At 54.7% G+C, this 26,747-nt stretch overlaps 1 protein-coding gene across 3 annotated transcripts in view; it reads right to left on the minus strand.

Annotated features, from left to right (window-relative positions):
- TNS1 (tensin 1) overlaps nt 1-26,747 on the minus strand; it is a 263,601-nt gene that overhangs the window by 10,072 nt on the left and 226,782 nt on the right. For 2 of the 3 annotated variants that reach the window (XM_040986491.1, XM_040986489.1), the window contains exons 20-29: nt 18,213-18,409; nt 17,206-17,281; nt 14,501-14,593; nt 13,382-13,405; nt 12,912-12,950; nt 7,309-7,507; nt 4,218-5,215; nt 2,409-2,495; nt 1,615-1,746; nt 1,213-1,305 (exon numbers count right to left, since the gene is read on the minus strand). In XM_040986491.1, coding sequence (XP_040842425.1) covers nt 1,213-1,305; nt 1,615-1,746; nt 2,409-2,495; nt 4,218-5,215; nt 7,309-7,507; nt 12,912-12,950; nt 13,382-13,405; nt 14,501-14,593; nt 17,206-17,281; nt 18,213-18,409 — 1,938 coding nt within the window. The remainder of the gene's footprint in view (nt 1-1,212; nt 1,306-1,614; nt 1,747-2,408; nt 2,496-4,217; nt 5,216-7,308; nt 7,508-12,911; nt 12,951-13,381; nt 13,406-14,500; nt 14,594-17,205; nt 17,282-18,212; nt 18,410-26,747) is intronic. The other variant, XM_040986490.1, reaches the window with a different exon arrangement.

The raw sequence follows: 26,747 nt of genomic DNA on the forward strand, positions 1-26,747 counted from the left end.
TTCTACCTTTCAAACCAGTATGATAAATCTTGGGGCCAGTGCAATAGTGGTTTAATTGACTAATCCTCTGCCAGCAATGCCAGCATCCCATATTGGCATTGTTTCATTTCCCACCCGGCTCCCTGATTATATGACCTTGGAAAGTAGTGCAGGATGGCCCAAAAACACAGGCCTCTGTACCCATATGGTAGACCTAGAAGAGGCTCCTGGCTTCAGCTCAGCTTTGGCTATAGTGGTCAATTGGGGAGTGAACCAATGGACAGATCCCTCTGTCTCTACAAATCCGCCTTTACAATAAAAATGAATAAATCTTTATATAAATCTTTTTTAAAAATAAATAACCTGGGGCCAAGCACCGTGGCCTAGCAGCTAAAGTCCTCGCCTTGAACACACCGGAATCTCATATGGTGCCAGTTCTAATCACGGTGGCCCTGCTTCCCTTCCAGCTCCCTGCTTGTAGCCTGGGAAAGCAGTCGACGACAGCCCAAAGCCTTGGGTTCCTGCACCCGTGTGGGAGGCCTGGAGGAAGCTCCTGGCTCCTGGCTTTGGATCGGTGCAGAGCTGGCCATAGTGGTCACTTGGGGAGTGAATCACTTGGGATGGAAGATCTTCCCCTCTGTCTCTCCTCCTCTCTATATATGTATCTGACTTTGCAATAAAAATAAATAAATCTTTAAAATAAACAAATAAGTAAATAACCTGTTCCTCCTAACACCTGTCCTGAGTCCCCCCCGGGGTTAGGATAGTCCTGTAGAAGTGTCAAGCCACTATGGGGTCAAGTCTCAGCTCAATCACTTATTGTGTGTGTGTTCCTGGGGGAATCTAACTTCTGAGAGCCTCCGGGCCCTCATGTGCAAGTCAGGAATAATGATTGCAACCACACAGGATTGTGGCAAGACCAGGAGCAAGGTAAGGGACCTGAACAGACTTTCCCACAGTAGGAGGTCCACAGAAGCAGCTGCCAGAGTGGTCACTCCAATGGTGACAATAAGTCCGGGCTGAGTAAGACAAACAGATGGGATGTAGTGCAGCTCAGGAGCCTGACCGGGAAGTCTGACAGAGCCTGCAGTCTCAGAACTTGGGGTGGGGAAGGGTGAGACTCCTGGAGGTGCCTGGGTATGAGAGGGCAGGTAAGACCCCTGGAAGCCCCTAAGACAGGGCTGGGATTCCAGGGCCAGCCTGCAGTGGAAACAGAGGCAGGGGGCAGCTCACCAAAGTTCGGCTCATTGGGACATCCCTTGAGCTTGACTCCTCTGGGGCCGGTCTCTATCAGGAAATGCCTCACCAGCTCGTGGGTCATGTCCCCTGGGAAGAAGCACAAGGAACAAAGGCCGGTCACTGCTTGTGGTGTCCCCCTCCTTTGGCCCCAACCTCCTCCCAGAAGTGCTTGGTCAGGAAGACAAAGTGAGGTTGCAGAGATAACGTGGTAACAAGGACCCCAAGGGATACAGAGCTGGCCACTTCCCATCCCCCAACAGCATGGAGGTCCAATGACATTGCTTTCCAGACCCCAAGGCCAAGATACGCTCTGCTGAACAGCAATGTTGCCATTAGCTGCTCAATGCAAGGGTCCCTCTACTTCCCCAGGTAGGGGGCTGCTCCAGGTAAGCTCACCTTTCTTGTTCTGTTGCACGATGGTTGGAGGTGGGGAAGATACCTTCATGGCCAGCCCATAGGCCCCCCGGAAGGAGTGACTGTCACGGATGATGAAGGTCCCTGGCTCCTGATCCTTAAGAAGTGCGATGGCTGCATTGGGAGGGGTGGGAAGAGAAGAGGAACTGGCCTTGACAACACTGGCCTTGCTCACGGAATCCCATCTTAGGGGGAGAAGGACACTCTCCAAAGCTGGAATTCAAACCTTCCTAAGGCTCCCATTGCCCCCAGGCTCAGCCAGGGAGCTGTGTAAATGGATGGGGATTGATTATTTTAGGCTTTGCAAGCTGGGTGGTCCCCCAGGGCCATCACTGGTCCTGTCACTGGTGGCCCAGAGATGTGCAAAACTGCAGCCACAGTGAAAGGCTGTGGGGCTGCCTCTAGCCCACTCCCCGATGCTTTCCTCAATACCCTGAGTTGGACCTCATCTTTATTCTCGCATTTCCAACTCTGGGCTTGTTTCTTCTTTTAGATTTTTTTACAATAGAAAACTCCCCACATCGCACAGAAAGCAAAAGCTTCATGCCATCTTGGCCCACTCCACACTGTGGCCAGGAAAATCCAGGCTTTGTCGTTTCTGAGGATGCTTCTGGCCCCTGCCTCACTGCAGGAAGTACCTCTAACTATCTGACTTTGATCTCAGTCCCCATCTCTACAGTGCAGCTATCACCCACTGCAAAGCAGCACAGGCATGAGCCTGCTCCAGGTCCCTCTGAGCCACAGCAAGCTGTGTCCCTCAGGCACCTGCCACTCACCCTGTTCTCTGGAGATGTCAGGTTTGTACCAGTATTTGGAAGTGTCCTGGACAAACTTCACTTTGGCTCGTGTCTCGGGGCTGTTGTCTACAGGAGAAGGAAACAGGATGTTAGGGGTATGCTGTGCTGAAACCCTAACTCCCGAGACCTGTGAAGGCAGCCTCACTTGGAAATAGGATCATTGCAGATGCCATCAAAGTCAGGTGAGGTCACAGTGACCCTGGCTGACTGGGGACCTTAGGAGTGAGAGGCATGGACGCAAGCAGAGATTGGGTCCTTGTGTCTACCCAAGATACCATGGATCAATAGCCAGCAATCAGGAGAAGCTCGGAGACAGACTGGGACATGTCCCTGAGAGCTTCCAGAAGGAACCAATGCTGTGACACCTTGACTTTGGATGTCTAGCATCCAGAACCATGAGAGAATGCATTTGTGTGGGGCTGGGTGAAGGCTGCTTTGGAAACAAGCACGGAAAGTTTGGGTCCCCAAACGCCCCCCAGCACATTAGCAAGAATCCAGAGCAGCCTCCTCTCCCAAGCATGGCAGTCTGTGCTGCAGGTGCAAGAAAGATAAGGGAGCAGACTCAGAGGCAGGCTGGGTCACCATGGTCTCGCCAACTGCAGCTTCTTTTTGACACTTGCTTGGGCTGCTGGGGTCTGTGTCTGAGAGTAGGTAAGGAGGGACCAGAGAGGAGGTCAGCTCCCAGTCCTGGCAGCTGTCCACTCAGCTGCTGCAAGCTGCCTCTCTCTGCACTGAAGCCCCAGGCCCCTGCTGCTGGCTGTGGCTGTCTAATGAGCTGTCAGAGGCGGCTGCAGCCCCATGTGCCTTCCTGTGTTGACTCCAAAGGCTATTTTAAGCAAAGAAGATGGTGGGAAACAGGAAGTGGCCCAACTCCTAGAAATCTCGCATCCTTCAAGGAGCGAGGCTGGGAACCAGATGTCCTTGGTGGGCGGCAGGAAGCAGGGAGGGGGAGTGGTGCGGGGTCACTTTAGGTGTCTCAGCTTGGCCAGGCTCAGGGTCAGACCAGACATGGCCCAGGCAGAAAGTGGGTGCTAGGAACCATGCCTGGCCACCTGAAACAGGCCCAGCATGCCCAGTGCCGTAAGACTACTCTGCACACTGCCAGATCCAAAGTTGGACGACGAAGCTGGTCAGCAGCATGGGCTTGACCTTGTGTTTAGCTAATGAGCGCTCTGCCAGGAAAGCAAAGACGCCAAGCTCTGCTTACAGGGGAAGGATTCACCTTGCAACCCCTGCATGGGCTTCCAGAGGCCAGATTTTCAGAAACCAGACCCCAACCCTTGACCTCAGCCCATTTCACATCTGGCTGTGGGCACTGGGATGCTAAAGTCACCTGTAAGCTGCTAAAAAAAAAAAAAAAAAGAACAAACTCCAGTGATGTTTTAGTTTGGGGCCTGAAAGGGAAGTTTAGCTCTGCTGCTTATTAAGTGTATGACACCAGACAAACAGCAAGAACTTCTATGAGCTTCAGTCTGCTTGTGTGTAAAATGTGGCAAGAAGACCTTTCCTCGGCAGTCATGGTGATTAAATGAGACAGGACTCAGCCATCCACAGAATCTGGCACACAGCATGTGGTGGTGGTAATGATCACACCAGTAACAGCATTTACTACCACGATTTTCACCAGCGTCATCCAAAGCCACAGCACCCTCCTACTGCACAGACACGGCACCTGAGGCCCAGAAGTCCGTGATTTCCTCAGGGAGCGTCAGAACAGAATGGGAGCAGGGCCTTCACTCTCAGGCTCCATTCACCTGCAGGAGAGGCGGGGACTGGGGAGAGGCCCACCTGGCATGGAGTACTTGGAGAAGTCGGGCAGAGTGTGGGAGAACGACACAGTGCTGCTGCCGCTGGGGCTGGACATGCCGCTGGCCACAGGCGAGGATGACACCTTGCCATTGATGGTGGCATAGTTGGGGAGGCTGCCAGCTCGGTCCCCTACTGACATCCTCCGCTTCTCTGGCAAGGCCGGAGTGGGGCTCCCTTGCCGGAAGGCTGCAGAGTCCGGTGACGGGGAGGTGGCAGGGCTGCTCAGGCCTGGGTAGTAGGCAGGGGAGACGGGGAAAGAGGGCGTGGCAGGAGCTTGGTAGCCGGACGCACTGCTTTGCCGGGACAGCGTGGGTCTCCCATCTTCAGGCGTAGAGTAACCACCATAGGCCACATGCCGGTCCAAGCTGGGGCTGCCAGGAACCACAGATCCAGACCCTCCCAGGTGCCGGCCCAGGCTGGGGCTTCCAGGGCTTCCCATTGCGTTGCCATGGAGACTGGAGGTCAGGTTGCCCTGGTGGACCCCAGGGTGCCGGCCTAGACTGGGGCTCCCTGGAGTGGTTGCTGCACTGCTTGAGTGGGGGCTGGAGACCACATTACCATGGAAACCAGGCCCCTGTGGCCCCATCACATGGCGATGGCCTAAACTGGGGCTGCCAGGGGCAGCCATGCTGGGGTTGATGGCCCGCCGGCTGAAACCAGGGCTAGGGGGAGTGTTGGTGCCCACTGTCCTGTGGCGTGCCTGGGGGCTACCTGGCACCGTGTGGATGCCAGCCACGCTGAACTGAGGCCGTGCCTGGCTTTCCGGAGCCGAATTCAGCTGCTGGAGTGAGTAGTCAGGACTGTAGCCACTGCCCACAGTGGCTGGGAGAGGAGACGAGCTCTGGTGGCTCCTCCGGCCAGACAGTCCGGGCTGCGCCAGGTTGCCAGAACGGAAGCCAGGATCCAACGAAGGCTGGGTGGGTGTCCGGGGGCCCTGGTCACTGTTCTCCCCTGATGGGATGCTCCCCACGGAGGTGCTGGAGAGAGATGGGCAGGGTGGCAGGTTGGAGAGGGGATGTGGAAAGGGTGGTCTCCCAGTGAGGACTGCCTGCTTCCAGCAGCCCCTGCAGTCCCCCTGCAGTCAGCATCTGCATGGGTTCCTATCACTCTATGGCATTGTGAAAAGCAGCTGAGACTGCTTTGCATGGTAATGAGGCACCTGTCCCTAGGAGTATGTAAGCAGAAGCTGACCCACTGGCCTGCTGGTCAGGAAGGGAACTTCCTCCTTGGGAAGGTTAGATTAGATGAGCTCAGAAGTTGCTCCCAATTTGAAAATGCTGGTCTAATTCCCCTGGGAAAATAGCCACAAAGGTTCCTCTGTGAAGCTGGGCACCTGTCCATATTGTGGGACACAAGAGAGAGCTGGACAGGGTGACGCAATGGCCTGGGAGCTGGTCACCTGCATTCTGGTCCTTCAATTGGAAAGTGAGAAGGCTGAATTAGCAGACCTTGACTAGACCAGACGCACTCAGGCAAGATACGGCCAGGGAGAGCAAGGTTAACAGGCACATGCTGTCTGCAGCAGTGCAGGGAGGCAACTGGTAGACCAAGCACCAGGGCCCCCTGGGAGGGGTCCTTATAGCCAATGGGCCTGAGCCTGGAGCTGCAGCAGCAAGGAGGCTTGGAGTTGGCAGGCCCCTCCCTGGGTGGATGCCTCTGCATTTCCTGGGTGATATGAGATTTGGGGAGGGTTAGCTGTGGGCCAGGCAAGAGCCAAGGGCAAGGAGAAGATTGTGGGGTGGGGGGCAGCAGGCAGGACAGAGTCTCTCAGGTACCTAGGAGGAGCTAGAAGGGAGAGACACCACGTGATAGGGAATCTACCTGAGGACCAGGAGGGCCAGAGAGAATGTGGTAGACTGAGCAGGGACTGGGGTTAGGGCTACTGAAGTGGAGATCAGGAAGTTGCATCCCACATTAGAGATGCTGACTTCTGGAGCCTGCAAAGGGCCAACACCATGGCTGAGCAACGTGAGTGAGAGCCAGGAAGGTTAGGATGCCCAGAACCTCAGCAGCAGTGGTGGGGGCACATCAGGGAGAGCCTGTCTCCTGAAAACAGGGACACTCTGCCAGCCAGATGTCCTGAACAGTGAGGCCAGGAGAGGCACCAGGGGCTGGGCATGGGGTGGGGTGCATGCTTGGCTTAAGGAGCTGAGCCAAAGCAGGGCAGGCAGCAAACTCAGCCCACCAGGCCTGGCTTGTGGCTGCACAGGTAAAGACCATAGGAGTGGCGAGCTTGCAGGCCCTGCCCCCACCATGTCTCAGACTGGAGACACCCACAGATAGACGTCAGTATCCATCTACCCAGACACATTCACTCAAAGGCCTCTTGCTCCCAGAACCATGCACCTGGCCCACACACATCCTGCAGTCCTCCATCCTGGCCACGTTGTCCTTTGGGTGTGTTCTTCCTCCTCCTCTACCCTACAGCATCCTGCCTGTCCTCTGCCCCTGGCCAGAGTGAGTGGTCCCTGCTCTGAGCTCCATGCATGGTCCTTATTTGTCAGCTTTGGGCATAGCCAACGCTCACCCCACAAAGGGCAGGCACTAGGATACAGATCAGGGGACAAGATGAGTTTGCTGGGGTGGCAGGATGGAAGGAACTCTGCAAACCATATGCCTTAGGTATGGATCTGACTCCTGTAACCACTTAGCACCAGACCTGCCACAAGCTTCCTTCACCTCTGTACACCATTTGCCTGCCTGGCTCAGAGACAGGAATAATGAGAGCATGGACCGCCCAGGATCACTGGTCTCTGGCAAACTCACTGTGTATTCACAGTGCTGCTAGCTTGGTACTGCTCTTTCTTTCCAGCACAGCTCTGGGCAGGTGGAACTGAGCACAGCCTGGGCACCCCAGCTCACTCACCCTGGGGTTTCCCCAAGAGATTCAGTACCCTGGGGGTGCAGTGCCCTCTCAGCATGCCTTGATGAGGGAGTCTGAGAGGCATACTTCAGTCATGACTTCTGCCTATCCAAGCCCAAGGCGGATCCAAGAGCCCTCTCCCCAGGGAACTGCCCCGGTTCCGGCCTCTCACACCATCTGCTCCCCGATTCCTGATTCCCAGCTTACCTGTCAGCTGTGAGAATAGGGCTGCTGGTGGACAGAGGGCTGGGGGAGGCAAAGGAGCCACCCGGGGTTCCATTCCGCAGGGGCACATCAGGGCCGTAGGCCTGGGCAGCCGGGGTGCTGAAACTCTTGGGCTCGGGGTCCTGGGCCCGGGGCCCAGCCACCGCTGTGCGTGCAACCGATTCCACATAGCTACGGGGCTCTGTAGGAGGCAAGGAACAGACTCTGAACACAACCCTATGGGGGCATGGCCCCTGGCCACCCCTGCAGGGGACATGGAACCCAGAAACATCCCTGAAGGATGCAAGGGGCAGGTCCCAGGGGCCCCCTCCTGATCCCCCTATTTAATCCTGGGCTTGCCCCACCCCAGCCTTAGGCAAGCCAGTGCTCAGACCAGCAATTCAGAAATGAACCCCACTCTGCCTTTGGATGTGGTCACCAGAGACTCTTCCCTGCAGAAACTGTACTACTCTCTGAAGCTATTCTACCCCCAGACAGAGCTAGATGTTCTGGGGCCCACCTCAGTCAGGGTGCATGCCAGCATCCCAGCCTGCAGATGCAGGACTGGCTCTGGGTGGCCCAGAGAGGGACCAGAGCCTGTGGCGATCCCCAGAACCTCTGAGCCAGCCCCTCCAGGTTCTTGGTAATGATACCAATAGCAAAGAATTGTGTGAGGAAAGCAAGATCTGGGGAGAACAAGGGCCCAGCATCCAGGCACTGGAGATCTGGCCCAGAATTCCCCTGCCCACAACACAGATAACCATCTTGTAAATCAGGGATTCGATGGTTGAAACCATCTTGGAGAGCTGGATTCTGACCCTGGACAAGAAGGGGAGAGGGGCCACCCTCAGGAGCACCTTCAGAGGGATGCTGACCCAGAGAGCCACATGAGATGCTGGGCTAAAGCACCTCCTACCCTGCCTTGTCCAGGGTCGTTCTGTAGGACAACTCCTCCTGACATGGCTTTATCAGGCCCCTGCAGCATCTGCAACTCCCTTCTCTCCCACCTAGAGACAGCCTGGGATCCTAGGAGGGATCCTGGAGTGCCCACAGCATGCACTACCCACAGCAGAACCCTCCAGGCTAACAGACGCATGGCCCTCCCCCTGTGGCACCATGCAGGGAGCACAACAGGAGCCCCAAGTACACATTTGTGTTAGTTGTGTTAAACCTCACAAATGACAGCCTGCAGGCCTGTGCTCACCTACCACCCACTGAGGCTCTGCTAGCCCATGGCTCCCTCCCACCCAGCTGCTGGAGGCCTACGTGTGCCTGCTAGGTCACCCAGATGCTCTGGGCCTGTGGCTCCAGATGGCCTTGGCCTTCAGCCACTAGTGGGGAATGGCCAATGGCTGCATCCTTCTCCCCAAGGTCACAGCTTTGGCCCGCAGCCCTCTTTGCTCTCCTATGCTTCCTTCAGTCCTGGGGTGGGCAGTTCCCTGTCCTGCCTCCATCATTCCTCTTGGTCTACTAGGCCTGCACAAAATCCACTCACCTCCCCTCAGTTGCCCCTTGGGGGATGAGCTGCTGGTTCACCACCAGAACCCTCACATAGTTCTGTTGTAAATGGTCTTGAGCTGCCAGCTGTGAACCTAACCATGAATTTGCACAGGAGGCCAGTGGGACAATGCAGTAGCCCTCCCTGTCCCCTCCTCAACCACAGGAAGCCAGAAGAGTTCTCAAAGAACAAGGAGTCAGAACCCTAGGGATAGGACCATCCTCTGAGAGGGACAGCAGTGTCCCTTCCCACCAAGTATGATGGAAACAGCTTGTGTGTACAGGGTGGGGCATGGGGGCAACAGAGCCAAGGCCACTGGGAATCCAGCCCCCCACCCCAGCCTACGCCTCGTCACCTCCCTTTTCTCCTCCCAGTCCACGTCCTCTTGCAGGGAGCAGGTACCCCCTCCCTGCTCCTCCAGTCCCAAGTCATCAGGTTGAATCAAGTACAGCCCTTCCGGGCCATTTCCATTCTCAGGAGTCTGAGCAGCAGTGACCTTTGGTTGTTTGAAAACCAAGCCGTGGGGTGCATGCCAGTTCTCCCAACTTGTCAGATGCAGATCTCCCACGTGAGTTGCTTTTGCTTTGTCCGTCTGTCCTGGGCATTTTGCCACCCTGGGCACGTTCACACCCACAGGCTTGCCATTCTTTCCTTGACCAGAACCTTTCCGGGACTTGGTGTGCTTAACCATGAAACTGGAACAAGCACCCCCACCTGCCTGGCTAGGATGCAGTGATCAGAGACCATAGCGGTCTCTGGCTCCTCCCTGCCAGGTGTGGTCCCAGGGTACAGTGGGCAGCCTATGTCCCAAGCTGTGGCTGCTCTTGCCTCCACCTCTCTTCTTGCACCCTCCCTGCTGCTGTTTCCCCTTGTCTCCTCCAGTCCTGGAGCAGCTGCACACATGAGCAAGGGGTGCTAGGAAAGTCAGAGGTGGGGTCAGGCAGGGTGCTTCAGGTGCAACGTCCCAAGGACCCAGGAATGACTCAGTTCTGTGTTCTCCTCCAGCCCAGGACAGCGATGCTCTCCATCTACACTCCCTGACCATGTTCTCAGCCTCCTAGAAAAGGCTCTTGCCCCTTAGAGAAAGCAGCCCAGCCTAAGGAAGAGGGAGGCATGTGGGAAGAAGAGAAAGGAAGAAAGATCCAGACACCGGAGGGCAAAAGTTATCATTGAAAACCATCCAGATGGGGCCAGCACTGCTCCTCCAAGCCTCCACGTACCCTGCTTCTGCTTTGGCTCAGCTCTTGCACCCTGTGGCCAGGCTGCCCTATTTGTCTCTCTACCTTCAGTGCTGTGGCCCTAACAAATGCATCACATCTGCTACAGTGCATGAAAGCCCAAAAGCCTCAGACATTCCTTACTGGAGGAGGAGGACTGTGCAGCAAACTGCTCTTACCCCTCTGTCCTCCTTTATGCCAACTCTGCCCACTCCTGTCCACCTGGGCATACAGAGCCCACCCTGAATACTCCGTGCTGTGGACAGAGAAGCCTAACATGGGCTGACACACTCACCATTGCAGGTTTCTACTTCACCTTCATGGGGAAGGACCCTGGTTCACCATACCCAATCAAGTCGATGTGGAATGCTCCTGTGCCCAGTGCAGTCACATGGGAAGGGGCAGCCTGCATGTGCCCATTCTACACATATGCTCAGTTGTATTCCCACCTGACTGTGGTTCTGGACAATTCACCAAACCTCCCTAGCCATCATCTCCTGAGTAGCAAAAATGGGTCATTAGTACCAATGTTGTGGCAAGTGGGTTAAGCTACAGCCTGCACTGGCAGAGTCCCAAAAAAGTACCAGTTGAATCCTGGCCACTCCACTTTCAGTCCAGTTCCCTGCTAATGCACCAGAGAAAGCAGCAGAAGATGGTCCAAGTGCTTAGGCTCCTGCCACCCACATGGGAGTCCCAGATGGAATTTCACATTCCTGGCCTCCTTATGGGCATCTGGGGAATGAACCAGTTGATAAAAGATCCCCTCTGTGTCTCTCCCTTTCTCTCTGTAACCCTTTTAAATAAAGAAAGAAATCTTTAAAAACATGAATAAATAAAGACAGGTTACTATCACCTTCCTCTTGCCATACCTATAATTACTAAATAAAACAAGACAGTGACTCCATGTAGTCTGGTCCCTCACTACAAGCCATACACCCCCATATTCCATACTCTAGCCTCACTGGCTTTGCAATTCCTGGATAAGGCACGCTATTTTTACATTCCAGGGCCTTTACATATGTCAGCCCATTCATGTGCAATGCTGTTCCATCTAAGTTTCACCAAATGAGTGTCAATCCCACCTACCTCTTCCTTAACCTAAGTCACCTTCTTTGACATACCATGGTGTGAACTGCAGGATTTCCTTCCAAAGTACCTATCTCTCAATAGTTCTGAGTGACCATTTAAAGCCCCTGCCCATACAATCCATAAGACATCTCGCTAAACTCAGGATTCTGCCACATTGCCTGGCACACACTGCCTGGTACACAGCAAGTGCACAGAACATTTAAAGAGTATACGTATCCGTGAGTGAAAGAACAAAAGCATGCAAAGCAGTGAGCACAAGTCCTCCAACTCAATAATCCTGTCCCTGGTCATTTTCCCTCAGAGGAAAAAGGAATGAATATTCTCCCAAATTTCCCATCAAAATATCAGCAAGAAAATCAAGCAACAGCCCCTGAAGGTCAGCAAAAAAATGTGCTCTTGTATGACCCGGGAGGCGGTGCATGACTCAGGAAATCTGGGACTGGCTGCCCACGACCGTGCTCCCTGCCCCACACTGGCCTTGCTCCCCAGCCAGCAATTCCGACGCCCACACTGGAATCCCAGAGCTGCATGGTGCCTGGAGGACAAGGAGAGCTGAGGCCACTGGCCTGGGAGACAAAGGGCGTAGGGGTGGGGCCTCATGCCTCATTCTGTTGCCTCTTTACTGTGCCTGTGGGTGCATCACTTGCCCTAATCACACAGGAATCTGGGCTCCACATTTGTGACAAGGACAGATGCTGCTGGGTCTGTGCCTAAGACCTTTCTCCCTCAAGACCATGTGGCTCTGGAGCACGTGGAGGCCCAGAGTCATTTGTGAGACTGGGCACATCAGCCTGTGGGCTGCTCTGCCCCTTGCCCTACACAGCACCAGTCTGGAGTGGAGAGCTGACTGCCGGTTACATGGTTGGTATGCAACTGACACCCAGGATCAATGGCTCAGTTTCCTCTACCCACTGCCTCCCAGCTTCTTTGCATGGGAGCCAGAGGTCAGCCTCCTGCCTGGGGAGAGCTGTGGCCAGCAGATACAAGTGTGTTATAATCCTGTTCAGTCACCCAAGCAGCCTGATGGCACCCAGGCCTGGGTAAATCAAAGATGGACAAAACCTCCAACCATTTCACCTGGGTGATGATAGCAGATGCAGACAGACACAGGCCATGCCCACATGGGGTGGGGCAGAAATCAAGGTGGTAAATACACAGCCAAGGGGGAAGGGACTACCTAAGTCAGGGCCCAAGTGGGAAGTCAGGGCACCTAGCTCATGAGAGTTAGAGGGGACCTCACGCCCACCTGGTCCAACCCTTCCTGGTGGGAAAGGCGATGCCAGTGCTCAGCTCCAACAGCCCAGAAGTGGGGCACAGGGACAATGTTCCCTCAGGGAATGTCAGCCACGCTGCTTTGTGACACCCTACAGTGCATAGGGCAGTTCTGCCAACCCCCAACACACACACACACAAGATAGTGTCTGGCCCACACTGTCCCCCGCATGCAGTGGTTGAGACCCCTTCACAGAGGTGCATGACGGACATGAACACAAGCCCCCACCCCCCGTTCTTCTATGGATGGTCACACACTCAGCAGGGCTGGTGCAGGTACCACTGGGACACGAAGCACATCTTTTATCAACAAACTGGCACAAGCATCTGCAAGCTCCCCAGACAGGACTCAGGTGGTGCCCAGGAAGATATCTCATGGCCAGGGCATGGGGACAGGAAGGCTCTGTGCCTGGTCACTTGAGACCTGGTCTGAAAGGAGAGCTTGCCCCGAGCCAGCCTTGCCTAGGACGCAGGGACAAAGCCATCGCTAGACCCAGGGGGCGGAGCGGCCGCCGCCAGCCTGCACTTACCTTCCGGAAGCTTGGCCACCACTTTTCCCTCATCTTCCTCTGAGGGAAGATGAAAAGGGAAGTGGGAGGAAGAAGAGGCAGGACAAAGGGGCAGGTGATGGAGATGGGAGGCAAGGGCCAAAGGAGAAAGAAAGAGAGAGAGATTAACAGGGATTGCATCACAGGAAAGAGAATTAGCTGAGAAAAGGCCAAGTGGGAAGCTGGGAAGAGCTAAGGGGAGAGCTGACATCCCCAGATAAGATTCCAGGGCTGCAGGTGCAGGTGGACTGATGCTTGTGAGCCTCAGCTCAGGAGCTCCTGTGTGCCCAGCCTCAAGAAGCAGTGTGCTGGCTGGTGGGAGGCAGCCCTCAGCCCTTTCCCCAACCACTCGCTGGTGACTCAGTATCCCCAGCCATGCCAACCTCTCCTGAGCAGGAGGCTGTGCCCACCGTACACCTGCATGGTCACGTGTGCATGCAGTGCCCGCCTACCTGGTCGCAGCAACCTCCTGGAGACTAAGGGGAAAAGGTAGAGGTGACCCCCAGAGTTGCAGCCCAGCCCCCAACCCAGAGTCTAGGGAGCAGTGTGCTGGGCTCAGCAGACTCCGGATTGCCTCTCGGGGCCCAGGGCTTCCTCTCTCCCTTGCTACACAGGCGTAGAGGAAGCCAGGAGCTGGAGAGGGGAGGCTGACTATGGGCGGCAGTCCACGGTGGAGGATGACCCCCTCCCAAAAGGCCCAAGGCTGTGGCCAGGATGGGCTGAGTCACTCTGGGGAGCAGGGCGCCCAACTTCAGGCCTCACATCCAGAGTCCAATGATGCCAGTATCAGCAAGAGGGGACAAGTAGGGTCTGGGGCCTCAGGGACCTTCCACAGGCAGGAAGGCCCAGGACTGAGCATCAGAGGGTCAGAGAGGTGGCAGGCCCTATGAAACCCTCGGAATGAGCATGGCTAGGCCTAGACTCCCAGGAATGCTCATAGTAGAAACAGGTGGACTGCAAATGGAACCCTGGCACAGGACATACTTCCCTGGTAGTGTGCCTGTATGTGTGTATGTGGTAATGCGCATATGTGTGTAAACATGTGTATGTGGCTTGTGTACCTGAGTATGTGTGTACATGTATATGTGTGCACACATGTATATGTGATACATGTGTGTCCGTGCATGTGTGAATAGGTATGTGACTGTGTGTGTGTGTGTGTGTGTGTGTGTGTGTGTGTGTGTGTGTGTGTGTGTGTACACACATACAAGTCTCTGAATACTGGAGGACAGGGGAGCCAGGCACTAGCACACAATGAGCAGGACAGTTTGTGTCCTCTCTAAGGATACCGAGTGCAGGCCCAATCTCCAAGTCACAGGAGCCCAGAAGGGGCACCAACTCTACCAGTCGACAGGCAGGACGTCAGCAGAGCGAGTGGTCACCCTAAGTCCTATGTGCACAGCCCCATGCAGACCTAAGCTCAGTGTAGGCACTGAGTCCACAATCACCCCTTCTCCAGGAAGACCCTGGGGACCTTCACATGCTGGGTGCCTTCCTGCGAGACCCTGAGGTCCCACCCCTGCCTGCAGCCTCCTTCCTCCCTGCCTCCTGGAGTCCCCCGAGTCACTCACCACCCGTGGGGTGCAGCAAGATGTCCGCAGGGTTGTGAGGCTTCAGGCCCAGAGCCGACAGTGGGGTCTTCGCCAGACCTGGAGGGGAGCGTACTGCCCCAGGAAGAAGAGGGAAGATGCCGGCATGAGACGCCGGTTGGCGGTAGGGAACCACACACAATGCCAGGAGGAATGAGCCCCAAAGTGCCTCTGTTTCATGCATGTTGCAATGGTTGGCAGGAAGCTGCCATCGTCTACCAAGGTCACCCACTCGATGTGCAGGCCCAGGGTCCCTCCCAGGCTGCCCATCTGGGTTACCAGGGTCACATAACACACAAGGTCAGAGAGGGCTGTCAGTCAGCTTTGGCTGCCAAGGACATGGTTCAATGCCCAGTCACGAGCTGCTCTGGTGGCAGCTGCCATGCCTCCTAACACACCTCAGTGGAGGAATGCAGACACAAGCCCTGTGCCTCCTTTCAGGCCACCTGCTGCTTGCACAGCAACCTCAACTGTCTGGCACTGGCCCTCAGCCCCCTGCAAGCCATGCAGTAGCAGTATGGCTCTCTCAGACTCAAAGCATTTAGAATACCATGGACACCCTTCACAGAAGAAACAACGCTGAGCTTCATATGGAACCACAAAGCAATTGTGAACCAAAGAAACAGAACTGGGGGCATCACAGTGTCTGACTTCAGGCTGTCATAACCAAAACAGTGTGGTGCCATCATGAACGCAGACATATGGGTCAGTGGGAAAAACAAAACAAAACTGAGAACCCAGAAATGAACCACACATTTGCTGCCTACTTCCTATCATAATACCTTGCTCACAGAATTTGTCAAATGGCTGGACAGTTGGACATTGCTAATTAGGAGGGAATGAACCCAGCCTAGAGACTGCTACCCACAGCATGACCACTGCATAGCTCCAGCCCCTGAGTATGCACATACATGACTGACAGGTACAGCAGAGGGACAGGCGGGAAGACAAAGAAGCCAGGATGAGTGATTGTGGAAGCTTCTTTCAGTTTCCCCCTGCCCAGTTCCAGGCAATGTGGCCCTTCTGCTTGACAGATGAGGGGGTGGCACTAAGGTTGGGCAGCCTGCTGCTTGCTCGGGGATTCCTTGCATTTTCCCCACCTGCTATCCTTGATGCCCCCAGCCTTATGTACCGATGAAATCTCGACTTCTCCTTCTCTCCAAGGCTGGAGGTGAGTGTGTGGAGAGAACGCAGCAGAACTCAGCTCCAGCATGGATTGCATCCCTTCCATCCCAGAGAGCATGCTGTCCAACGCTTGGCCACCAGGACCCGACGGTGAACGGGAACAGGTGTGAAGGTCAAGGTTGAGAGTCTGCTGAGCCATCAAAGGCCACAGACTGGCTATCAAGTGAATTCCTTGTACCACCCAATAGAGCAGGTGTGAGCCACCCATGGGCACTGAGTGTCTGCAGTGTGGCCAGCCTGAACTGATGTGCCCAGAATACATACCAGATGCCATGCAGGGGGGGAAAGGGACCCAGAATACATCATCTTCATAGTAATTATATGTGGAGAGAATTTTTACATAAGTCAAATATATTACTAAAAGAAATTGCTATCAGTCCCTTCTCATATTAAAAAAAAAGGTTGTACAAGATCTTTATATTGATTTATCTTTATATTGATTTACCTAATCAAATGGGAGTGCTTCCCATCTTAAAAATATTACTGAAATGAAGGCCACCCATTTCCTGTTGGGCTTTCTCACACAGCTACCAGAGACATTTAAATGGCAAACTTGTCCCTGTCGCTTTTCCCCTGGGCAGTGCTACCCTAGGGCAAGCCATGGTTTCCAGGGTCCTCCATTAATCACAACTACAGCCTCCTACATGCCCAAGATGGGAGCCAACACAAGCCCTGCTGGCAAAAGGCCCAGGAGTTGTTACTGCATTTTCTCCCCTGTGCACAGCCTGCTTTGTCCTTGCTCACCTCCTCTCTCACTGGGCCAGATGGACAATTCATGTCCGGCCCAGCCAACCCCATCACAGACCATGTCCTGTGTCCCTGCTTCCTCTGTTATCACAGGCCTCTCCTGAGGACCCTGTGTGCCTCCCAGCTGGTCTAGCCCCATCACTGTATCCCACACAACTACCTTCTCCACCATCTACCTCCTGGCTTTCCTGCCTCTGCTCTGGGCACACCTGGGGCTTCTTGCTGAGTTGGACCTGCACCGACCCTGTGGGGATTGGTCTCTCAGGTAAGTATGTAGGGGTGCTGCAGATTCAATGACCCGTCTGGGAGGTCCATAATGGATGAGAGGCATGTTTTACCAGCCTGAGGGTCCTGAACCTTTCCTTTCTTGGTGAAAGCTAACTAGAACACAGACAGAAAGGGGGTGCAGATCAAAGTCAAGGTTGAGCCATGAAGAATTACTTTTGAGTCATGGGCACCTTGAGTCAGAACAAGTAGGAAAACTCCGTGAGTTCCTCATCAGCAGGCCTGCATCCTCAGGCCAGGGCTGCCACACCCACAGTGGTGTGAGCCTGGTCCAGGGGCAGACAATGAGCACTGTGGTAGAAGTTGGGAGGAGGAGGGCATTAACTGACACATGGAGCAAAGAAGCCTCCCACCTTCACCAACACATGCTTCCCAACCCATCCCCACACAGGTCAGGATAGAGATGAGGGATGGGAAAGGGTGAGGGGTGGGAGAGGGTGGGAAATGCCAAGCTGAGTAGGTGCTCTTACCCCCACTGGGCGGTGTGCTGGTTGGGGAGGATCCCTCTAGCTCCTCGAAGGCCTCTTTGTAGCTGTGCAGGTGGGGCTGCAGGAAAACAGGGGGAGTAGGGGAAAGCCTAAGAAGGAGGGGTTTGCGCTTCCCATGCCCAGGGTCTGGAGATTGAGTCAACATCCCCAGCTCAACCACCCAGTGCTGCTCACACAGTGTACATAGCATAGGAACAACTGTTACTAGCTGAGAGAATAAGGAGTGGCTACCGACAGGACCATGGTCAAGTCCAGGCAGAACTCAGGAGCACCTGCCTTGGAAATATTTCAGAAGGGAGCCAAAGAGAAAAGGCCAGGGTGGGGCAGGTATGCAGACTTGGGTCCTGCCAGAATATAGAAAAGCTGGCCAGGACTATGAACATCTAGACTACCCTTGAGTCTGGATTTTACAGATAGTACAGTATCTCTTTCCCTGTAGTCCCTGGGCTACATGCATCAGAGCCTCCAAAGATGGAAGATTCTTGGACACCTCCTAAATCAACACTGAAGGTAGATGTGGGAACCTACAGTTTCAACCAACTTCCTGATGCCCATCATGCAGCCCAAAGGTTGGGATCCTCTGCCTGCAACTACTGAAACGACCAAGACAAGTCAACGCTCTGGCAGGCAAAGTCAAACTCCCAAGAAAACCCTTTTGTCTGGAAAGGGCTCAAAACCATCAGTGTGTAAGATCCAGTTTGGGGTTCAGAGATGGTGCCCAGGTAGTTCATTCCCAAGATGGTCAACACCCTACTAAGGGACTATCCTTAGGAATCAAGAAGGGAAATTTAATCTCAATATTAACGTACAAAACAGGGCACAAAAGCTATTTAAGGAAGAGAAGAGGTCCAGATTCCACACTGGGTGAGGCTGGAGGAAAAACTGCACTAACAGTGCCAAGGTGAATGTCAAGTGCCCAGGAAGAAAAGGTAGACTCTACCACTCCAACCTGGAACCACAGGGCTCCGGGTAGCATCTCTGGGACTCACCTCCTTGGGCCTCCCTCCAGGATTGAGGGCGATAGTAAGAGCCAGCTCAGGGGAGACACACTGGACAGGGGAGCGAACCCCAGGGCTCCGGGGTGATGTGGCTTCCGGAGACTGGTTCTCGTACTGTCCATCGCTGGCTGCCCGCCTCCGGAGTGGAGCAGCAGGCTCAGCAGGCTGCTTCTCCCGAGCCTGCACCCCTAGGGGGAATGGCAGGACACAGAGGGCCATGAGTGGGTCGTGCAGGGGACCAGCAGCCTGATCCCCCACCCCCACCCCAAGAGAGAGCAGCAGCTCTCTTGGGTTTAAGGGTATGTCCCTTCAGCACTTCCCCCCACTCCTGGGTCTGGGTCCAACTCCTCTCCAAGCCCAGGCTCCAGGCTTTCTCTCTCTCTCTCTCTCTCTCTCTCTCTCTCAATCTCTCTTCAGGGGGTGGGGGAGATGTGCTCAGACTGGGCAAGAATCTCTACTGCACACAGGGCTGGGACTCAGAGCACAAAGGCCTGATACAAGAAACAGATGTCAACTCCTTCCAACACTGGGAGGCAGAAGGCTGAGGCTTCCAGACAAGGGAGGGAAGGTGGAGGGAAGTCAGCAGCTTCTCCAAGGCAACTGCATCAACCAACAGCAACACCAAGCCCCGGGGAAGAACTTTTGGAAAGAGCTGAGTTGCATCATCTCACAAATGGTGCATCCAAGGGAAAACAAAGAAAAGCTGTGGGCTGGGCTGGGCTGGTTGTGGGGCCCTTGGGGTGCTGCTGGATTCTCTGGGCTTCCCTTCCTTTCCCCAGAGCACACCTCTGAGCCCCTGTACCAGCTTGCCTGACCTGGGACAAAGACCCCAAAGACAGCCCAGGAGCCTGCCCTGCCCCTATGGTCCAGGGATCCTTCTGCTTTTCTGCTCTTGCCCTCCCTCCCACAAGCCTGGGGTGTGACACTCACCCAGCTTCCTGCCCACTCCCTTGCCCCACAGCTGGGCGAAGGCCCAGAATCCATTGCCTCATCAAGCTGCCTTTCAGGATCCCAGAAAGAGCATTTCCTGGGTCCCCAGGGCCAAGACCCAGCCCAAAGGCTGGGCTCCCAGTCCTGGCAATCTTTCGACAGGGAGCAGAAGATTTTCAACTCTTGCCTTTGCTGCTGTTAAGGACTTATCAAGGGTCTCAAGCGACAAGTGGCAATGCCCCTGAATATGTATCCCAAGACATAGTCCCATGGCCCATGTGGGAGCCTATACCTGCACAGACATGCGCACACACACACACACACACACACACACTCCACTCCCAGCCACTTGCCAACACAGCCAATTTACCTTTTCTACAGCCACTTACTCTCCACCATTCACAGTGGGCTGTGGGTCTGCAGGCAGCACCAGCACTCCCAGCATGGCACGTGAGGCTGCTGCTAACAGTGCCTATCACAAAAGGCTCTGTGCTTGTCCCATATAGCAGGGCTGCTGGCAGCCCAGTCCAGGAGTGCTCACACATGCAGTACATCTGACACACAGGGAGGGCACCAAGCAGGATACAGAACTGCACAGCCAAAAGAGCCCTAGGGCTGGGCCCAGACCTTATTCTGCTGCTCATAGACCGTTCTGTGTCCAGCTCCTAACTTCTTAGAACCCTGCTTGCCACCATAGGGGTTACACCAGTCTCCCTCAGAGGGAGGGAGGACGTAGCTTTTAAAAAGCAGAGCGATTCCCTGGAACCCCACAGCTGCTCCTGGCTCTCAGGCCTCAGAGGAGTCCTCCCACTTCCCCCCACCCCCATTCCACCCCGCTTCTGGGCCTCCCGGGCAGCTTGGACTAGAGCTGCTGTGGTTTCAGTCCTTGCAAAAACTCTACAGAGAAATGGACTGAGCCATTGATTTTCCAAGAATGTTGTGCCCAAGGAGGCTGTTGAGGTCTGGAAGTGAGTCCAGCCCCAAGGTTAAAAGAAATGAAGGAGGGCATGTCTCATTCCAGGCCCACCCAGCCCCAGCAGCTCCTTGCTGGCAGCTCCCACTGCCTTTTCAAGGGATGGCACCCATCCCTTCTGAGACTCTGCTGTCAGCTCTAGAAGCTTGCGTTTGCATCCACTGGAGCTCTGGGTTTCTTCCAGTAGGAACAGGACACATCCCATGACATGTCCAGCCTTCATGTCCAGGGCACCAAAGAAATCAGGGCTACCCACAGGCAAGGCTTGTCCAAGGCCAGACTCCCAGCAATCACCTACTTGGCAGTGGCCCACACCTTCTCAATTCCTTCCCCTTGGCATACAGGTGCCCTGTGGTGGGCTGGCCAAAGGCAGGGAATTGGTCTGTTACCAATTGAGATGATGATGGGAGCTGCAGGGCACAGCCTGCCTCTGCCCAAGAGGAAGACCCCACATTCTACTCCCACAGCCACTCTCCTTGGAGTGCCCCATGGCACCAGCGGCCAGGCAGGGCCACTCATTCTTCTAACACAAGTGTCCCACTGTTGTCACCCTTGGCAGGCCCAGCGGCCCCCAAGTGCCTGGACAGCCATGTTCCCGCTCTCTCTCTCTCTTCACAGGCGGGAAGACTGGGCAGGGTGGAGGGCACAGAAGAGAACCCCCATTGTTCCCCAGCCAAGTGGGGCTGTCTGGACACAAGCGGCCAGCCAGTGCCAGACACAGAGCAGCCTCTCTTTGGTCCCAGATGCCAGCCACGATAGAAGCAGGCCTGCCCTCCCCACCCCCATCCAAAGGCTTCGCCTACTCTGTCTCCTACACAGGCAGGCAGGTACACACGCGCGCGCGCACACACACACACACAGTGCACATCCTGGACACCACAGCAATTGCAGCAGGATCTTGTGATAGATAATGGGGTATTTAGTAGGACCGCTGGCTTGTCCTAAAACATGGACAGTGAACCCCTCCCTTCCCCAGCAAGACATCATGTGACCAGAGAAAGCGGGCAAGGGGGGCTCTGAGCTGCTCTCCCAGTCAGGCAGAGTGAGGAGACCCAGGAGCAGATTGTCATAGCAAGAAAGAGGACTTTTAGTGCACACATGGATACCATGCACACCTGCACACCTGCAATTCTGATAACTTGTGGCCCTAAGGCAGAAACACACACACTTTGGCAGAATACTGCCACCCACACCCCCAGGTCACATAGACAAAGGGCCTGGGGTCACAGGCCCCGACACCCCCCTACACCCCCAGACTCGCCACCTTCACCCCCCACAGACCCAGCTCTTCTTTCCAGTCTTCCAATTTCCAGAAGACTGGCTTCCTCAGCTCCAGGTGGCAGGGCTGGGTGTCCAACTGCACGCCTGGGGCTCCGGCAGCGAGGGCATCCGGGTGGAAGGCCACCTGCTGGGCCAGGGCACCAGAAAGCCACAAGGCGGCAACCACACTAGCAGCCCTACGGCAAGCCATGCCAGCTCCCTCAGGGCAGGCCCACTACCCCAGAACCTGCCCAAACCCTCCGCCCCCCACAGCCTCAGGGCTCGCTGGACACTGCACTCCCCACCACTGGGCCGAGAAAAGGGGCATGGAGAAGAGAGGAGGAGGAGGAAGAGGCAGCCTGCTAGAGCCATCTCTCCATCACCCATGGCAGGAGAAGGTGGTCCCAGGGGACTATGGCTGCACAGGAGTCAGAGTTTATGCCACCCACGAGCCTTTCCCCAGGCTGCTCATGGCACACCTGGGGCATCTTCACCCTGACCCTAGTCTCCAAGCTCAGAAAAGCTGTGGGGAGAGGATAAGATGATTTCCTCCCTGGGGCTACAAGTCCATGGGCTCGCATGTCCAAGCAGCTAGAGGTAGATGGCAGTGGACAGTACCATCCTTGGCTAAAGTACATGACTCTAGCTGCAGAGACCTGAAAGTCTGGGGAAGGTCAAACCACTGAGAAATATACCAAGCAAGCCTGGTTCCTGTTGCTTCCCAAATTGGGAAATTGGGCTCAGAGCAGTTAAGGTCACAGGCAATGCCAGAACCAAAACCAGAGCTTCCAACTCTTGGTCATGGGTCCTGGATGAGAACAGGGTAGGAGCAGAGGTGGCACTCTGTCCCTAGGATATACCAGGAATGGTGTGCTCAGGAATAGATGCAGTAGCAGGTGCATGGGCACCACTGCCTGTCCTGAGACCTGGCTCTGCAGCTGGGTAGCCCAAAGGCCAGAGACCCTCACGGCAAAGGCCAGCCTCTCCATGGGAGACCCTAAAAGTCTGTCTAGTTGTACTAGACCCTGTTTCTAGCAGGCAAGGCCAAGGCTAAAAGCATCAGGCCCAAACCCATGCAGGGGGGCGGATACTGGCTCATGCAGGAAGGAGAGGAAGAGGGCTGGGAGGGAGGCAGCAGGTGAGAGTGAGAAAGAAGAGGGCAGTAAGAGAAGAAGGGAAGGGAATAGGAAAGATATAGAAAGAAGAGAACTTCAGGAGAGGGAGAAGAGGGGAGAGGAGGAAACGGTGAAGAAGGAAAGCAATGGGATAGGAGGAGCAGCACATGCAGGTGAGACAAAAAGAGAAACTGGGAGCGAAAAAGACCCAAGGAAGTACAGAGGGAGACATGGGAGGAAAGAACCAACCAGAAACAGAGGCAGATCGGAGCCGGTGGAGAGGAGGGGGCCAGGAGCTCTGCCCCATGCCCTGCAGCCTGGCATTGTACGCTGCCCGCCCACCCCAGGGGAGCCAGCGGGGGAGGGAAGGCAGGCAGAAGGGGCGGCACCAGACAAGGAAGGCACCCCACCAATGGCACAGGGGACAGGTAGACACAGAGCACATGGGGGATGCACGGAACAAGGCATTCAACAGGACAAAACAAAACACAGATAAAGAAAAAAAAATCACCGTTAGTTGGTGTTCTGAATCTGGGATCTGGCCACACACAGGAGAGAGAAGACGGGGAGGGTCTCCAAATAGAAGAGAGGGTGCTTCAAGGGTCTCACTTCCCAAATGGCAGGGAACCCCTTGCTGGCAGGCAGGGGTCCACATACCCTCCTTCTAATCACCAACAGGAGAGGCATTGATCCTCCTTGCCCTAGTGCCATGCTCTACGTGGCTTCCACAGGCTGACAAACTCCAACATCTTGGACCTCCAGCCTCTCCCTCCTCCTTACCCACCTTCTCACCCCTGGCACATATCCAGATATTTCAGATGTTTAGTAGCCAGCCCAAACCTCGCATGTCCAAAATCAGTCTGGTGTCCCCTCAAAGCCTCTTTGCTTCATCTCAAAAAGAGTGATGCCATCGTGGGATGGTTTGATCCTAAATCCTGACAGTCATCTTCTCTCCTCTCCCTTTCCATGTCCTGCCTGTCAATCTGGTTGGCCCCACCTCCAAATTATATCCACACTCTCAGCACCCCTCCATCTCCATGGCTACTGCCCTGGCCACCATGAATAGCCTCCTAACTCCCTGGTCTCTTTCCATTCTTGCCACTCTGATCCTTCCAGAACAAGTCAGATAATGTCATTCTGCAGCCTAAATCCTTCTGAAGGCTGTTCACACCATACAAACCAACACCAATATTCTTAGGCCCACTACAAGCCAACTCCCATCTCAGCTACTTCTGAGACTCCGTGTTCCACTGCCCTCTACTTCATCACTCTGGTCTGGCCACAGCACACACACTCTGCCCCAGCACTTTGGCCCTGGCTGCTCCTTAGGATGCAAATCCCCACCACTCAGTGATGCCTTCCCCGACCATCCCATCTACAGCAGAATCCTCTTCCTCTCCAATCCCCTGGTGCTTCATGTTTTTTCCATAGCTCTCATCACCCATACACACATGCTTGCCAGTTTAGTGTCTGTCTCTGCCATAAAATCAGGGTTTTCACCTGTTTTGTTTACCACCATTTTTCCAGAGCTCACACTAGCAAGTAGCATGGATTGAAGTGCATGCTGAATGATCGATCGACTTGGCCTTGAACACTTCCCCTGTTTCTATAATGGAACATAAAAACAGACCTTCGATTCAAGCTCCCAAAGCTTGACACCAGTATCCAGGCTCACCTCCTGAACAAACAGGAATTATCTGCCTGCATTCTCCAACCTCTCTAGAGACTTCCTCCAATCAATTTTTTTTTTCTATTTTCCCTTCCTCGTCTCACACAGGACCACTCCCTCTCCCCTGGCACCTAGTCATTCTCCCAACTCTGAAAATTTAAGAAAAGTTGTGAACCTCTTCCGGCCCCCTTTAGCTCCCAGTTTCTTTATCACAGAACCACTCATGAGAACTGGCCTGCCTTCACTTCTCCTCACCCACCCTCCACTCGGTCCCGTCTGCTTTGTGTCACTAGCACTAGAATGAAAGACACTGAACAAGTGCCTTTGAAGATTGCAGGGCCAGCTCGCTGGCCGGCCTAGCAACCCTCTCGGTCCCCACCTCTCACTCTCACTACATGGCCATTGCTCATCACCCAGGACTCTGGTCTGTGTATGCCAGCTTCTGTGTAAGTCACCACCCCAACACTCACTCTCAGGCCCCTGGACAGCCTCCACTTCCCTCCAGGATCGCTCTGTCCTGCATCCTCATCTTCCCCACGCCATCTGATATAAAGACCTCATTCAGGCCCAGAGCTCTAACCTTCATCTGTCCTTCTCTACCACAAATGATTCCAAAGCCCAGAGCATGGCCTGTTCTTGCCATGCTCCAGGTCTAGGTGTTCACCTGCCTTCCATGCCTCTCCACCTAGAACTCCACTGTCACATCAAACACAGCTTCTCTGCTCCTGGGCTGCATCTACCACCCCCTGTAACCCTCCTCCCAAAGCTTGGTTTGCTGCCAGAACCACTGCTTTGCTTCTACCCAAGGAGCTCCAGAACAAGTTCAAGGTTTCCCTCTCCCCCATTCACCACAGCCCACCAGTTTGTTCTTCACTGGTTCCACTCCCTTCTCTTTCACTGCCACAGGTAGCACCTGAATTTGATCTCCACCAGCAAGGCTGCCTAGCAAGCTCCTAGCTAGCATCTCCCAGCCCAGCGTCTCTCCAATTCTGCAACCTTCCAGCTCAGACCCACCAGGTCTCTCTCTTCCTAGATCACAGCTGTAAGCACGGCACATTCTCCAGGCTGAGCCACACTGCTGCCAGGCGAGTCGTAGGCTCCTTCCTTTGGTATTTTAATACTTGGCAGACACAGTCTCTAGGCTGCCTAATCCACTCACTGTTCTTCACCCACCCACCAGCCAAGGTAGTGTTTAAAACCACACTCCAGCATCCTCAGTCTCCTTAACCAAAGGCAACCAATCCACTTCTTACCCACACAGCTCCCTCCACACTTCTCTGGTTACAAACGACTTCAAGTACCTGCTCCTTTCCCCTACTAAATTCTGGACTCCTTAAGCATAAGACCCATATCTGATTTCCACCATGCATTGAAATCTCCACTCTAAAGATATCTGAGATGCACCCAGTCACAGGATCAGGAACACGAGCTCACTCAACTCTGACTCTCATTTCCTTTTCTTGTCTTATGGCACTGGCCAGGACGACCAACACAAGGTCATGTGACACGGTTTCCTTAGTTTCTTCCTTATTCTTATGTCATATGACTTCCCTGTTCAATTCCTGTCTGTGCCTGGAATGCTGCTAACATTTCACAAGAGCGTGTGCTGTATCTGCTGTAGGCTTCTGGTATCTTCCCTACAGAGTTCAGAAAACTGCCCATACCCACTCTGCAATTTAAGTCAAAATCAGACATGAAGGATGGCTGGGACAAAGAGGCCTGAACCAGAACCAGAACACCGAGAGTCCAAGACTCACCAAGGAGGAAAAGTCATGCCTGAGGGAGTAAGGACAGGGGGCACCAGGTCAATCACTCCATCAATAGATCCCTCAAAGTCGCACGTCTCCAAGTGGAGCTGCGAGTCTGCCTCCCCAGCTGTCAGGTTGGGGTCTGCTTGTTGCTCCTGCCCATGTTTACACCAGCCCTGCAGATGTCCTGAGGGCCACTGCGCAGACAGGATCTACTAACACTGGAGAGTCTGTTCACGATGCAGCACAGACTCAATGGCCACCTCACAGCCGTGGCAACCAACTCCTACTGCCCCCTCCCTGCTCTCACCCCTTCGGCTAACAGGGAAAGGGAATGGAGAACACTTCACCAGTGCCATCCTCTCCTCCTGGGGAGACAGAATCTGGAAGGTCATGGCCAAGACCTCAGCAGGAGAAGGCCGAGGGGCAGTCATGACCAGGTGGGCAGCCTCCAGGGGCCACGGGGTCACGGCTTCCTCCTCCTAAGCTGGCTCCAGGAAGCACACAACAGGGGTCCTGTGGCGGAAGGAAATCCCTTCTGTTCCCCCAACCTCACAACAGTCTATATAGCATCACCTCCTTTGATCCTCCATCTCCACGCAGTAAGATACCTGGAGAAAAATGAGGTCCTAGGGAATTGAGAGGGCCTTAGCCCCCTCCCATGGACAAGACTAAGCGGAAAACAGGCTCTGCTGGTGCTCACCTGCGCCCAGGCTGCTTTCACCCCCATCCATGGCCAACACTAAGGGAAGTGACTTGGCCCTGACGCCGATTTCCACGGTGTGACTACTCCTACTTTGGCCATTTCCAAGCCATCAGTGGTGGAACTGC

Source organism: Ochotona curzoniae, unplaced genomic scaffold (assembly GCF_017591425.1).
Source record: "Ochotona curzoniae isolate NIBS_2020 unplaced genomic scaffold, NIBS_Ocur_1.0 contig_4514, whole genome shotgun sequence".
In the NCBI taxonomy this organism is placed as follows: Eukaryota; Metazoa; Chordata; class Mammalia; order Lagomorpha; family Ochotonidae; genus Ochotona; species Ochotona curzoniae.